Raw genomic sequence first — 15193 nt, 5'->3', positions numbered from 1 at the left:
GAGCAATAGTAGAAGTTCTCTACTGAGGTATATACTTGGGTTTTTTCATGATTACGATTTCTTTCTATTACTATTAGTTGGAGCGCAGCAAACACCTTTTTTTCTTTCTTTTTTTTTTTTTTTTCCAGAGGAACAGTACTTACTTGCTCTTTCTCTTGCACTTTTTGTGTTGAAGACAGACAATGGGTTGTAATGGTTGAGAGAAGGTTCAAGGAATGCTACTGGAATGGCTGCTGCAAGAGATGCTAAGCACTCACCAAGTGCGGGACGCTGCCTGTATATGAGACACACTAAAAGTTACCTGGGAGGAAAAGTCTTTCACTAGGCTTTCAATGTCTAACATGTGCTATAAAGCAGCATTAACATTTATTGCTGATTTAGTTGATCTTTTTAATACATTAGGAACTATGTGACAATTTTGAAAAATTGTATTTCTCACATGAACAAAATTACTGGAAATTACAGTGGTATAAGAAACACATCTTTTAAAAAAAACCAAACAACCTCCACCAAGTATTGTATATTAAAGGTATACTGCTCCACAGTGCAACTACAAACTATAGAAAATGTGTCTATAATATACATAAAGAATAGATTAGTAACTGCATATTCTTATCGTACCTTCGGTTTGCTTAAACAAGGAGCAAATGCATATAATCAATAGGAATTTGTTTCGGCAGTCATACCCTTTTTCAAGATTTCACTTCTTTTCTGTAGATATATACTTTTTTTTTTGCTTCACACATTATACCATTTACATAGTCAAATGATGAGAAACACTACTGCTACTTATCGAAGACTGATTTCATGACTTCATGGCATTCTGTGTGGTGTGTTCTTAAAGGGGCAATTCTGCATTCCCACACACAACCTTCCTATGTTCCTACTATTTGTCTGTTCTGTGCTAGCACTAACACTAAAACAGTATCTTGGTAAGCTCTAGGAAGGAACTGGTCCAGCTAAAAATAAACCTCACCATAAAACCAAAACTAACCAAGCCAAACCAACAGCAAAAAACCACACTCATCAACTGGCTGCATAAACACCATTTACCAGAGAAAAAGAAAGGGGTGGAAGTGTACAGACAAATGTGCAAGAGATGCTGAGACAGTCCTTTTCAGCATAAGACCAGACTCACATTGGCTTAATACTAAAGCTAAGGTAATCTTTTGAAGTTCTGAAGCACTGTTTGTACCAGATGCCTTACAGATTTTGTTATGCTTGACATACAGATTGGATAAAGATAGCACACACCTTTAATCCTTTGAAGCTCCATGGTTTTTTTGGAATAGACATGGACCTGTTGGAGCGGGTCCAGAGGAGGCCACAAAAATGATCAGAGGGCTGGAACACCCCTCCTATGAAGACAGGCTGAGACAGTGGTGGTGTTCAGCCTGGAGAAGAGAAGCTCCAGGAAGACCTTCCTGCAGCCTTTCAGTAAGTAAAGGGGGCTTATAAGAAACATGGGGCCTTATAGGAAAGATGGTGACAAACATCCCAGGGCCTGTTGCAATAGGACAAGGGGTAATGGTTTTAAAATAAAAGAGGGTAGATTTAGACTAGATGTAAGGAAGAATTTTTTTATGATGAGGGTGGTGAAACATTGGAGCAGGTTGCCCAGAGAGGTGGTAGATGCCCCATCCCTGGAAACATTCAAGGTCAGGTTGGACGGGGCTCTGAGTAACCTGACTGAGTTGAAGATGTCCTGGCTCATTGCAGGGGGGTTGGACTAGATGACCTTTAAAGGTGCCTTCCAACCCAAACTATTCTATGATGCTACGATTGTTCAACTTCCAGGAATAACAACAATCCTAAAAAGATTCCTTTGTGTCAACAAAGTCTTCCTAATTGTATGACCTGAAGTCAAAGATCATGACCCATCTACTACTTCATCTTCAACTGCCTATGTCAATTTTTATTTCACAACCATGCTGGAATGTAAAGAGATATGCAACTGTATACCCCCCAACTTGTTTTGTTGCAGGAGAAATAAAAGAAACTGGCAAAAGCAATGGCCTTACAGAATTGAAAAACACTACAAAAAAGGATTTTTATTCCCTTAGGTATTTCATGTAACATGATTCACATAATATTAGTCTATTTCAAGGCTGAATGCTCATTCATTCTCTGCTCCACCTATAGATCTATGTAATTTCCCTTACCTTCTGACCATCCATATAGTGTACATTTTGCAACAAAATACATGATGCATTAGTATCACAGATAGCAACCACAGAACATTTCATTAAAAAGCAAATTTTTGACAATGTTAGAATTCCTACTTTATTTATAGCACAGCATGTTCTCTTCCCATTTAAATTGTAATGAAAGATGCAACATTATACATATAGGAGATTTTATTAAATTTTCCTAAAAAGGAAACTTCATTACTTCTTTGCCTTCTGTTGGATCAAGAAGGAAAAACTTGGTGTGTGTGCATATATATATGTACACAAACACATATTAAAAAGTAATTTGAAAAGACTAACCTCAAATGCACTGAGGCTATCTAATCACATGTGTGACAATGTCATAATGCATACCCATCTTCCCATATGAAAGGAGGATACCAAGAAGCCAAAAGAAGAAAAAGTGAACAATTATACAACAAGGCTAAGAAATTACTCAAAATGCACAGATATTTTCTGTCATATGGAGGTCCTAAATATGAGAAACCAAGGGAAAGCCTGTAATTTTGCAGGACAGAAATTAAAAATTTAATAAAGAAATTTTTAATAAAGAAATTTAAAAGATAAAAAATTTCAGAGCAGATAGTCGCTGACATAGAAAGCAAATAATGTAAAACAAATCACTTGGGGAACTGAGTGGTTCAATAGAATTAATGGAGTAAAAGGTACTTAAAGAAAAGCCAAATTAATCCTTTAGACAAAATACGCTAGAAAGACCACTAACTGGAAACATTCACTCCAAAGAATGAGGAAGAACTGTCAGAGGCTGATGTACAAGTCTTGGAGGAAGTGGAAAATACTTGAAATGTAATCACATCAAACTAGTCTTTGAAAAACCAAAGAAAGATAAAAGACCACCAACTGATGATAGTAATGAAGAAACATTTCCTATTATACCAGTCATAATAGACTTTCTCGCATCTTTGGCAGCCTTCATTTTGAGAAGCCTCAAATAGGTCAAATTGAAGCCTTAAACTGAACAGTCTGGACATGTATGTGTGACTAAATAGAGCAGTTAATTTTGTCATATTTAACTACATACATTAAAAAAGTGCTATGCTTTCTTAACTTATGCAAAGTTTTTACTTCTTATTATTGATACAGATATTTCATAATTTGTGCTAAAAATCCTTTGGAAATGTGTTTCTATAAGCTAACCAGGAAAAGACCAAGACACCATAAAGGGACATACAAATTTTGGGTACTGGGTATGAAAAGGGCGTTTTTAACCCCAGTTTCAAGACCTAAATTTCTGATGCAGTGAATGAAAAGAAATGGGTACTTGGGTACAGAATTCATAGAATGCCTATAGCAATAATACTATACTTGCCAGTAGAGCACTAGGGCTTAAAGTAGTCAAGGACTACTGCATTTTGCATCCAGTCCTCAACATTTATGAGCCACGGAGACATTTAGAGAAGAAAGGTCCACAGACAAATCAGAAACATCTCCAACATCCTAAACAAGCTAAATGCTCTTTGTACAAAGGATAAAAGCCTTGACAATGGAAGTTTGTCACAAGAAGGCAGCAGCAGCAATCCAAATTAGTCCTGACCCCGGCAGCCAGGAGTCTTGTAGAATCAGCAATGAAAAGTGATATTCACCTACAAAAAGTGAACTACGACTCATCCTGCAATGGAAGGCAAAACTTCTTAATGTCCCTGCCAAAATTCACTACGAGAAAAACTGCACTTTGATCCTGAATGTGAGCATTGTTAACTTGAATAACTGTTCAAGTCAGCTCAATCATGCACTTCTACATTTTGCTGAAACATTGAGCAGTATGTTTGAAATCCTACCTCCCACCTAGACACTGGTTTCTGCCTACAGCCTTAATTTAAGAACTTGAGTGAGTCTTGTGAAAACCAAACTAAATTAAATCCACAGTTAGAAACCTCTCACACAGCCTTAGGAGAGTAATTAATTTCCTCAGATATATCTGATCTGATCACTCTTCACTTTCAAGAAGACAACTGCAGTAGGAAAAGGTGATGTTGCTAACATCAACGCCTAATGTAACTGCCCAGTGCTTATAGCTCTTGCCAATCAAGTGGAGACCTCTGCTGTGAGCTCTTCTCATCGAAAGGCAACTCAAATACAATCTCCTTTTATCAGAAGACCCTGACTGCTAGTTAGTGTAGGGGTAAGGCACTTCCCATGTTGCCTGTCAGATCTGTGTCAAAGAGTATTTAATATTTTCAAGCCCAGAAAGAGAAGAAAGAGTAGAGCTTTGTAATTTAGTGATGGACGTATAAACGACTGAATGTGGACATACACAAGAATGAGCTTGTGCACACAAGTACATGCATGCAGAGTGGGAGGAAAGAGACAGTTTGTCCCCCAGACTGCTCTTGCATTTTGCATTAAAGAATTACTGAATAAACTCTGGAAGGAAGGAAATGAAGACCAGTATTCCTCATACTAGGCAAAGCCTCTACTAACCAGACTAGAGAGTTGTATCTCCTCCAGGTTAGTCTCTCTCTCAGGCCTTCTGAATCTTAAACTTTTCATTATAAGAAAGATCATGAAAAGTGCCTAACCTAAAGCCTTCAGAAGCATAAGGAAGGGTTATGATTACCTCAGTTCCTGTCTTGTGATAGACCAACAATTAGGGTTCTCTTTTCTGAAGTAGGAGATATGGATTTGAGCCTTTTTAATGGAAGAGGATCTAAAATCCAGGGCTTAGAACAGATCGTAGCAACTAGATGCTTAGAGGAATTGTAGACCCTATTCTTTTTAAAATGCAAGTGGTAAAGTGGTTTCCTTTGTACAGTTAAAGTCTCTCAGAATGCTCTACATATGCTCTGGATTTTATACTCAGGACAACTATATTGAGAACTCTGTATAGAATTAGGTGTGAGACAGACACAGCCTACTTGAGTACTCAGCCTACTTAACACAGCAACATGCAGTAAGCAAACTTTGGGAACCTTAATGGCAACCCGTGGAAAAATTTAGCTTTCCCTGTGGGAAAAATAAACTCCCTGAAGATACTGCCATACGCAGAATGAGTTGTTTGCTTTCATTTAGTTTTGGTTTGGGTTTTTTTTTTTCGGTGTGGAATTGAACTCTTAAGATATAGGAAACTACATTCCAGCTGAAGTGTATTTTAAACATGTTCACATTGTTTCAGATTCACCTCTCAAACTGCTTTATTACATAAACAACACGCTCCTAAAGCACAGAAAATTCTACACTCTGAGTTTTTCACTCAATACCTTTCAACATAGATGTTCTTCCCAGTCCCAAGGGAATAGAGGCTACAAAGAATTCTGTAACATGAAACTTGTACATCACCCACTAGAAGAAAATAAGAAGTAGATTATCAGTATTTAATCAACTAAAGACTACTTTCCAAATATAAACATCTGTTTTATGCAATCTGATAAACTGTGTCTAAAACTTTTAGCATATGTATCACTGAACATTCTAGGCTGTCAATACTCCACACGTGTTATTTATCTTCAATTTCTCTGATACCTGGTCTGTCACCTACATTCATTCGAAAACCTAAAAGATCATCAGACATTCCAAGAGGCCACAGATACTTGCTAATAAGATACTGCAGATTATCACACTTGCAGAGTACAATTTTAAGCTAAACCACATCAGTCTGTGTGTCTAACCTCTAGGAACATGATCTAAAGACTCCCCATCTTTTTAAAGAAAGTCTTTTCATGGCTATCAATCTTTTAATTATCTTCTGCTTTGCAACTGTGATCACCCAAATATATACAAAATTTTGGAACGGCACATTGCTGAATCTCAAGGAGGCGTTTCAGTAATTTTAAAACAGATGATGCCAAAAATAAGGAAAATCTTAATCAAAATAACTGAAGTGGTTTTCAAATGTAAGGAAAAAACCCACATGGAATTAATAATGAGTTGTCTCCTTTAATCTAATGAAGTAATAGAATGTAACAAAAATAAGCATAATTTAATTTTCTATAGGAAACTAGTCTCATCCACACAGTTGGTAAGAGAGCACTGAAGGGGAAATTTTAATTTTTCTCTCTCAATGTTTGGAAAAATACTGTACATGATTAACTTGAAACTTTCTGAGTGTTATTGTCAAACATACAATAGCAATAAGGTACTATGCAGCTAATTTCAGATTTAATGCTGGAAATCTTTGTGTTACTGAAAACAGAATTTCATCCTTTGAATTCACGCAATCATTACTAAAAAGTGTTTGTATTATTACAACACAATAAACTTAAAAAATAGAAGACTTACAAAGTAAATCAATTCCAAACTGATGTTGTGAAATATGTTCAAAAATTGATGTCAAGATCGGTAACAATGCTACTGTAGTATAATTGATGTTCTGTGAAACACCCTTGATTTGTGTTCGTGAATGGGTAAATTTTCCAAGTTTAAGATTTTCTGAAGTTTTTTCCAGGTCTTCAGCTGCATTTTCAAAAAAGGCACGCAATCCAGCTTTAACAAGCTCAGATCCTGATTTCATAACAGTTCTGAAAAATAAGGGAAAAATATTAACTTTGCATTGATCTTTAGTAGTTGTATAGATATATATGTACACATTAATTGCATTCTACCAGTCTTTGAAGATACACACATGTATCAGTGAACTTGACATTATAAACTGAAAAGGACAGTTACCTCAACATAGCAGTATAAGCAACAACTAGCTTGGAGTATTTCATACAAAATAATAACAACAAAGAACTTCCTTCCTCGGTCTTGTCTTTCCAAGTTTTTGTGATCTGCTTTCAAATAAGATAATGCCTTCTCAGCAAACATCATAGGTGGTGAGCAAGCTCCTCAGTACAGTATGTTCAAGAAAAGTAACTCTTAATCCCTACATTTTTATGGGAGCCACAGTAACTAGGTATGCAAGTCAGGATACGTGCTTACCTATCTTCAAAGCACCCTAAATCTAGAAAATGCAACTGCAATACCAGCATCACAGTCCCATTCCTTAATTTTTTTGCATTCTTCTCCAATCCCTTAATGAAGCCTTCCAGTGTTGTTATTCACAATGAGTTTATTATCAGGCTGCTGTATAACATAACCGGCCCAGAAAACAGCTCAAATTAAAACACAGGCCAGGATAGTTTTCTAATCTACATAAACATTTCAACTGTAAACAGTGAAAGTTAGCAAATGTTACTGTGCCCATATGTTAATACATTCTGCATCCCTCTAATGCCAAATTTTCCAATATGCGCTGAACTGTCTCAATATCTACAGGTATCAATACGTGCAGTTCCAAAGTTTGTGTCATTTATATCTCCCAATAAAGTCTTCAAATACCCTTGGAAAGGGTGACAAAAGTTTTCAATGTTTTAATGACAGGCATTGAACAGAAAAATGTAGATTAAACCCTTCAGACGAAATCTGCTAATACGGAAGTCAATACCTGAGTTACTGATACTGCTAATATCATTAATTATAAATAAGGAATAAAAAAATACAGAAACAATCCAACTGCTCCTGAAAAGCTCTGAGACACCGATGTAGTTCGTAGTTGGTACAAATGTTGCAAACTTACCGCGTGTCAAGAGACTGAGCTAAGATGTGCAGGCAGTTCACCATTGTAGCTGAATCGCTACCTGGTTAGAAAGAGATACTATGAGAGTACAATAGTACAGAAAATGTAAGATAATCTAATAATCCAAAATGTAATTATTGGCGATGAACAGGTTAAACAAGACATGACATAAGTCTTCCACCTTTGGTCACTTGAGGGAGGGTTAGATCTGGTTCTAGAACTAACTTTCAATTTAAGTCTATTTCCATACAAGAACTAAAAAGAATAACTAGCGTTTACTTATGGTTCGTTTTCATCACTTGACCCTGCAATATTTTGAACTTTGCATCTTGTAGTACCCTACATTTCTTTTATAGTTTTCTTACCAACACCTTTGAAAAAGGTATGTTACTTCTCCTTACATCCCCCTAGCCTATTGAGAAATTAATCTATTGGATTCAACAGTTGGATGACAGAAATCAAAACAATTAGTGTACGATGACTTTTGAAAAGCTAAAAGTAACTGCAAAAACATGAGATTTTTTTAAAGGAGTCTGAAAATCCTAGAAGCTGCTTTTTCTTCCTGCTCCAACACTTTACATAATCTATTAACCGTTAGCTTCAGAGCCGTGTTCAATGCACTCACTAGTCGTACTGGAAGTTTATGCATAATTTTATAGATATTTGCCTATAGCTTTTGAAAAGCTTCAGGTAAGATAGAAGCAATAGTTATACATTCTTTGTATTTTTAACCTTATCAAGATCTTCCTTAACAACTTACCAAAAAGTGAGATCCTATGTCTAACAAGAGCAGCTAGTTTGCAGAACAGGCTAAAGTAGAAAAGAACAGAAAGAGCAAGACAAGACAAAGATTAAAGATTTATTTAGAATATGAGGTAAAGAATAGCAGGAATATGGAAGAGAAAACACAACACAGTTCCTGGAAAGTGTATTTTGAATCATACAGGATGACAACAGTCAGCCAAATAACTGCATTAAGCAGAATAACTTTTTGAAGCTTCTGAATTCTCTCATTTTCTAAGCTTCAATACTTCAGAGATGACTTGGAATGTGAAACTTTCTTTTATTACAGTGGTTTCCAACAATTGCTTATTACATGGTTGAGTCATTCTTTATGGCTATATTTCTGAATAAGAATTTTTTTTGGTAAGAACAAGAAAAACTGAGTAACATTTTAGTGTTTTACTTGGCATTCTGCAGGAAACAATTGTTACAAATCTTCATACCATTTAAAACAATTTGCGAAGATATCCTTTGTAAATAAATAAATAAATCTGCGTTTAGCCACTGCTGATGATAAGATGAATCCTGAAATATATACAGACTAGAACTGCTTCTGGCAAGCATGTCAGAAACTTGCATATCTAATGTATCTGTCAAAATAATAGCATAATTAAGAGAAAGGAAAAATCACCAACTCTCTAAAGATTAAAGTGGCTCCTTTAACTTTTAAAACCAAAGACAGCTAGGCGGACTTGTTTATCATCTGTGGAATACTTGACAAATGGAGTTAGGACATAACAAAATGAAGCACATATACCTTAGGAATTGGTATGGTCTCTTACTAACAACAGATCGTCATTGCTATCTTCACAATAGTAAGGAAATACCATACTTCCTATAAGATGAAAATAACTGATCATCACTTTTTTCAATGAAGAATGGACAAAGAATTGTACGATATTTCTGAATTTATAATAGCAGATATGCAGGCTAGACATCTACTTCTTTCATGTGTCTTTGTAAAGGCATTTTGTACAACTCCAGTAAGCATCTTTCTAGCTTTATTAAGCTGACCTGACTGATTTTAGGGAAGTAATAAGAATATTCAAAGCAGCAGCATGAAATTGAAATGAAATTTCAATCCTCCTGAACCTGAGCTCAATTTCCCAGCAACTGGAAGACTATTTTGCACATTTATCTAGAATATATCTAATATATACAAAAACATATTTGTATATAATATATCATAATATATCTGAGCATATAAAGCTCAGTAAAGCAGAATCTTAAGGATTTAACATTCACTCTTATGGGCAACTGCTATGTAAGGATTACCACCCACCTGGAAGATGGAAACAAAAGGGTAATACTAATTTAGAGAAATGCAAAAATGCCTTGGAAGATAAGCTGAAGAATGGAATCTAGGAAGTTCAGTGCTAGGACTGATCTTATGTAACAACAAGGAAGTAACTTTACTTTCAAATTTTGTATCTACTCTTCCATTGGAAATAGTAGTTGACTAGTCAACATAGTGAAGGAAAGCAAAAGAAATTTGAGAAACTGATAGTTAAGTAAGAAAGCATGAAAGTAAAATACAGTTTGAAAGACTATGATACAAAATTTCCCAAAGAAAATAAGTGGCAGCACACCTTTAAGGGGGAGAAAAAAATTGGCAACAAAAATATTAGATGACAGTCATAGTTAAAAACAAATTAAATATTAATTTTAAAATGTTAATTGCAGAAAAATGAAATTCATATTTTTGTAAAGGCAACACATTACAAATTAAAAGGCAACTGTTTCTTTTTAATTGAGTTTTCTAGAATAACTTTGAGTCAAATGGCTGATTCCAACCAAATCTGAAACAGTACAGATGTCTAAAAATTATTAAATTCCAGCAATTTTTGTGTGGGGGCAGAAGTAATTTTGTAGAGAAGGGAGAATCTGTAATTACCCCTAGGAAGCTGCATCATGGTATTTTCACATTTTTTGATATCTGAAAATTTAAATGTGAGACCATTTAAATGACCCAACAGTGGGATAAGCTTCAACCAGAAACTACCATCAACAATGAAACACAAACCCATCAGAAACTAAGTTTTATTAGTTCCACTGCTTGTAGAATCATTTATTAACGTTTTTGATGTTATCATCCATAATTATATATTGTAATATATATAATTAGTATATATACTTAATTCTTTAATTATATATTAAAGAATACTAAAATGAGGAATTCTATTCACTCACTGCCGTTCTGATACAGAATAAACTATTCACTTTCTATATGAGGAAACTCAGCTTTTGAACTATCTTTCTCTTTAATCTAAGAAGACACCTTTACTTATCTATATAGAACCCTCCCGTGTATGTCTTAATTTTCTACTTACCTTGCTACCATTTCCTTTTCCTTATTTGATGCATATCCACTGCTACTGAGTGTTTTTGTTGGAGAAGACAGGAAGTAGAGGCAGTGATTTGTAAAGTACTGATCAACTAATGGTAAAAGAACCTAAGAAATACAGATACAAAATGTATTTTTCACAGAGCACAATGGCAAAAGTAGCAACAATGCTCTGATTGGTCAAAGTTCATTCAAAGAATTTTATAAGTTCTGTAACAGTTGTATTTTCTCATTTCAGACACAAAGTCATAGAAATTAAAAACTTAAGTCTTACAATTTTACTTAAAAGTTAGGCAAATAATAAACAAGAGTTACACAGATCAATCTATTTTGGATCTAATATTGCAGGCTTACTCTTCTCACATTCAACAGTGATAAATACCACTGAACTAAGAGGATCCTTCCTCTCCACTATTTACATAACTGTCCAGTACAGATATAAAGGGAGAGGGCATTTTTTTTTTAATATCCTAAATTAAATCTTAAATGTTCCGTAATTCAAATCTGATTACAGACAACATTTTTCTTATTACGTACACAAATGTGTATGACATTACTATACATAGGAATCCTTCTTCCTGTTAATTAAATGATACTATGCACTTCAGTGACATACTTAGGCAAAAATTTTCAGAAATAATTTATCTGTTCAGCGAGAGTATTTAATTTCATGTAATAAATAAGCTGCCTTTTAATTTCTATGTTCCTTCTCATGTAGAAGCCATTATAGTGAAATATTTTTGAAGATATTTTGAAATATTTGTTAACAACATTTAATTGATTACTTACCATGAAAAAAATGGGAAAGATATATTTCTATTACCTGAAAAGCAGTCTAACATTATAAATTTCCATGTTCTGTAAAATGGAATGTATACATACATTACTTGAAATACTAAATCACTCACTTTGGCAAAGAATTTTATTTCTTGGTCATGTGGCGATTTTTCAGTTTTTCCACTGGTTACAATGGCTTCTGCAAGGATACAATCAAGGCAGACATAAATACGAAGTCGTCTAATAATAAATAACACAATAGCTCTTTGATATAGCCTTGCAAACTTAGTTTTGCTGAAGTACAAACAAAACAGCAGAAACAGTTTAGCTAGTTACAGATGTCCAAGAAATCAATCTGCAAATTAAAAGACAGAATTTAAGTTTCTTAAATGTCATAAAAATAGCAGTCGCTACAAATTTAAACATATCCATCCAAATATTTAAGTACCAGCAATTTTAATTATTTTCAAAATAAAATCTGCAGCTTACCCAAATGTGCAATAAACTCTTGAGCAGAATCAACATATTTTAAAATTTTCTTCAGAAACTTAAAGGCAAACCTCTTTTCCATGGATGAAGCATCTAAGTCCATGTCATTCAGACCCCTGTTTCAGAAAGCATCAAGATAAATAGCACTGATGATGACAATAGTACAAATGATGACAGTAATACGAAGCATTCCATTCCTTATTATCTTTTAATTATGGTAAACTTTCATAAGAAGGAGAAAATTACCTTCCATAGCAACTCTTCGTTATCAACTACATCGCAAGAATGTTAAAATCAGTTCATGTTTCTCTAGAGGTATAATAGCTTTGTATTAAAGTATCCAAAATACATTTATTTTAGGATAAGAACTTCAGAGAGCTATCTTATTGCATAAATGAAGCCATGGTACATTTGAATCTAACAAAGCCATGCATTAGCCACTCAATTTCTTCTGCTGGCAGATTAAAGTGCCAAATGTTTTGGAAGTCAGCAATTATAGCTTTACAAAATCAGTCTAAGTACTACACTTCCTTTAGTTATTCACTGTTACACTTCATTTTTGTCCTTGGATTTTATGAAAGACTGAAGTCAAAATGACTTAAGCTACTAAATGAAAACCTAAATGCAAGTAACAAATTACTATACTATTCAAAGTATTTGAAAAATTTGAAAAAATAACAGTGAAATATTTTCATGTATCTAACTGGAATTTCCCTTGTAACAACTTGTTACTTTTGAGGAGACAGCGTTTGCCCTCATCATCTCTATAACCTTGCATTAAGTAGTTGAAGACAGTGGTGAAATCCCATTGTAACCTTATGTTTTAATATTGAAAAAATCTAGCCTCTCCTCAGAGCCTCTCCTGGCATGCATGCCAATCCCCAAAGCATCTTGGTGGCCCTCCACTTGATTAACTCTTTTTGTCAATGTCTTCCTTAGCACTGGTGAACCAAAAACTGGACAACATACTCCTGATACAATCTGATGATCACAAAATGGAAGGGGGAAAAAAAAAAAAAACAAACCACCTCCTCCAACCTGCAGAGCACAGTTGCTAATACAGCCTAGTATGCAGTCAGCCTTCATCATCACAACAACACACTCTTGATTCACGTTCAACTTGCAGAGTTCAAAGTGTTTTTCTGCATAGACACTGTCAGGCTCAATCTCCCTATTTCTGGGTATATTCCATCCCAGGTATAGGACTTTGCATTTATTCTTCAACCTCACACGAGTTCTGTCAGCCTATTTCTCCAGCCCATCAAAGTTCCTCTGAAAGGCAGCCAAACTCTCCAATTTATTGCTAAGGGTTCATTCCACAAAATTGCTAAGGATACATTCTGTCGCGTCATCCAGGACGTGAACAGAGATTTTTTTTTCTTTTTCTTTTTGAAGTCACATAACTCTATAGATTTTTATTGTATTCTATTTTCAAACATACTTGTTTTTACAAGTCATTAATTCTTTCTTCTTTGTTTCCTTGTACATTTGTTTAGTTTGCAACTTCTTTATAGTCTCTTTATTCCAACATTTAGAGGACTAAACCATACTTGAGATTTTCAGTTGATAGATGGTGGCCTACACCCAGGACATCTAACTGGCTTGCCAAGTGAGGAAGTAACTGAGTAACACTAAGGGAAACCTCTGGTTACCCACAATGGCTACTTCATTTGCTTCTGCACAGACTCTTCAAATAGTAGTAGATAGGAAGACTCTCCTTTTATCAGTTAGAGAAAATGACCTGGCTAAAGGAGATGCAGAGACTACAGAGGGGTTGAACAGTGTGTCAGAAGTAGGGAAGAAGTGAGGAACTGGTAGTTTGTGGCACTGAGGCAAAAGCAAGAAAGGAACAAGAAAGCAGGAAAATTGCTGGACTCACTGTTGTGGTATGGAGGAAATGATCACTTGTCCTACAGATTCCTTAGCACTGGTGTAGGAGTAAATTAGGGAGAATAAATGGAAGATTAGACTAACAGTTGAAAACCAGCTATGAGGTGATTCCAAGGAAAAAGGTAATTCTGTAGGAGAAGGCTGATGCAGCAGAAAACATCTAAAGTGTATGTTCTTGACCATGTCAGAACATGGGTAAGAGCAGAGGAATGATTATAGTCTGGGGGAACAGAACAAGGGAACCAAGGAATACGTTCCAATCCCATTTTACACAAAACCATGAAAGGACTCTAACCTTCCATCTTACAGTTCCATTTGAAAAAAAATAAAAATAAAAGTTCTATTTGAAGAGTCCTAGTTTATATACTTCTGTGACCTCCTATTAATTGATTTATCACATATGTAATCAAATTATTTGGTATGTATTAACAGCTATGTATGGTTGACAGGCATCTCCTGCTGCCTCACTCTCAGAGGATAATGCAACTAAATATTTATCTCTATTTTCAGTGACATCACTGTAAATATTCTCTTTTTGTGTTTATAGTAAGTCATGGTTGCTAAAAGATTACATGTACTTTCCTAAATATTGAAAGACATTGGTAGTTCTGTTAAATAACAAAGGCAACATTGAAAGAAGTTGTAGAGGTTTAAAGATGCTTAACAAAATACCATGTTGTTTCTAGCATATATTTGAGTAAGGCCTGCAAGATTCATCTGTATGTCATAAACACCCAAAAGTGCTTCAGAAGTGTTCTCAACAAAGAAAGAGGAGCAAAAATCAAAACAGAGGCAGATGGTATACGTAAAGTACACACACTGTGCCGCCTATATGTTTCCAATTATAAAGAATTTCCATGTTTTAATGATTAGTCCAATGTTTTTCAGAATGACATTCTGGAAATGTGATAATTGCAATCAGTACTTCAAAAGATTTTATATACACTTAAAATATGCACATATTCATCTGAAGGAAACACCGAGAAGAGGATAATCTTGAATCACCCTGATATAGACAATTACTGCAAACTCTTTGCCCATACCCCATAAAGAGTTTGAACAGGGTTTTTCAAGTTGACTTATCCCATTAGTTAACACTGAACACACTGTCTTCCTAACCCAAACAGACGCAGCTGCAAGGAGATATTAAAACTAATATTTGAGCAATTCCATTGGTGTTTCAAAGGACCATTCATTTGCAGGAAC

General features: G+C 34.9%; 1 protein-coding gene across 13 annotated transcripts in view; it reads right to left on the bottom strand.

The window, feature by feature from the left end:
- Nucleotides 1-15193, bottom strand: part of RYR3 (ryanodine receptor 3) — a 245015-nt gene that overhangs the window by 55465 nt on the left and 174357 nt on the right. For all 13 annotated transcript variants that reach the window (XM_069784114.1, XM_069784119.1, XM_069784115.1 and 10 more), the window contains 8 exons: nt 12098-12213; nt 11740-11807; nt 10818-10939; nt 8465-8514; nt 7705-7765; nt 6426-6664; nt 5408-5489; nt 144-274 (listed from right to left, as the gene is read on the bottom strand). In XM_069784114.1, coding sequence (XP_069640215.1) covers nt 144-274; nt 5408-5489; nt 6426-6664; nt 7705-7765; nt 8465-8514; nt 10818-10939; nt 11740-11807; nt 12098-12213 — 869 coding nt within the window. The remainder of the gene's footprint in view (nt 1-143; nt 275-5407; nt 5490-6425; nt 6665-7704; nt 7766-8464; nt 8515-10817; nt 10940-11739; nt 11808-12097; nt 12214-15193) is intronic.

The sequence above is a fragment of the Haliaeetus albicilla genome, chromosome 5, assembly GCF_947461875.1.
Source record: "Haliaeetus albicilla chromosome 5, bHalAlb1.1, whole genome shotgun sequence".
NCBI classification, from domain to species: domain Eukaryota; kingdom Metazoa; phylum Chordata; class Aves; order Accipitriformes; family Accipitridae; genus Haliaeetus; species Haliaeetus albicilla.
The sequence above is the reverse complement of the archived record's forward strand: the minus strand, read 5'-3'. Positions and strand labels throughout refer to the sequence as shown.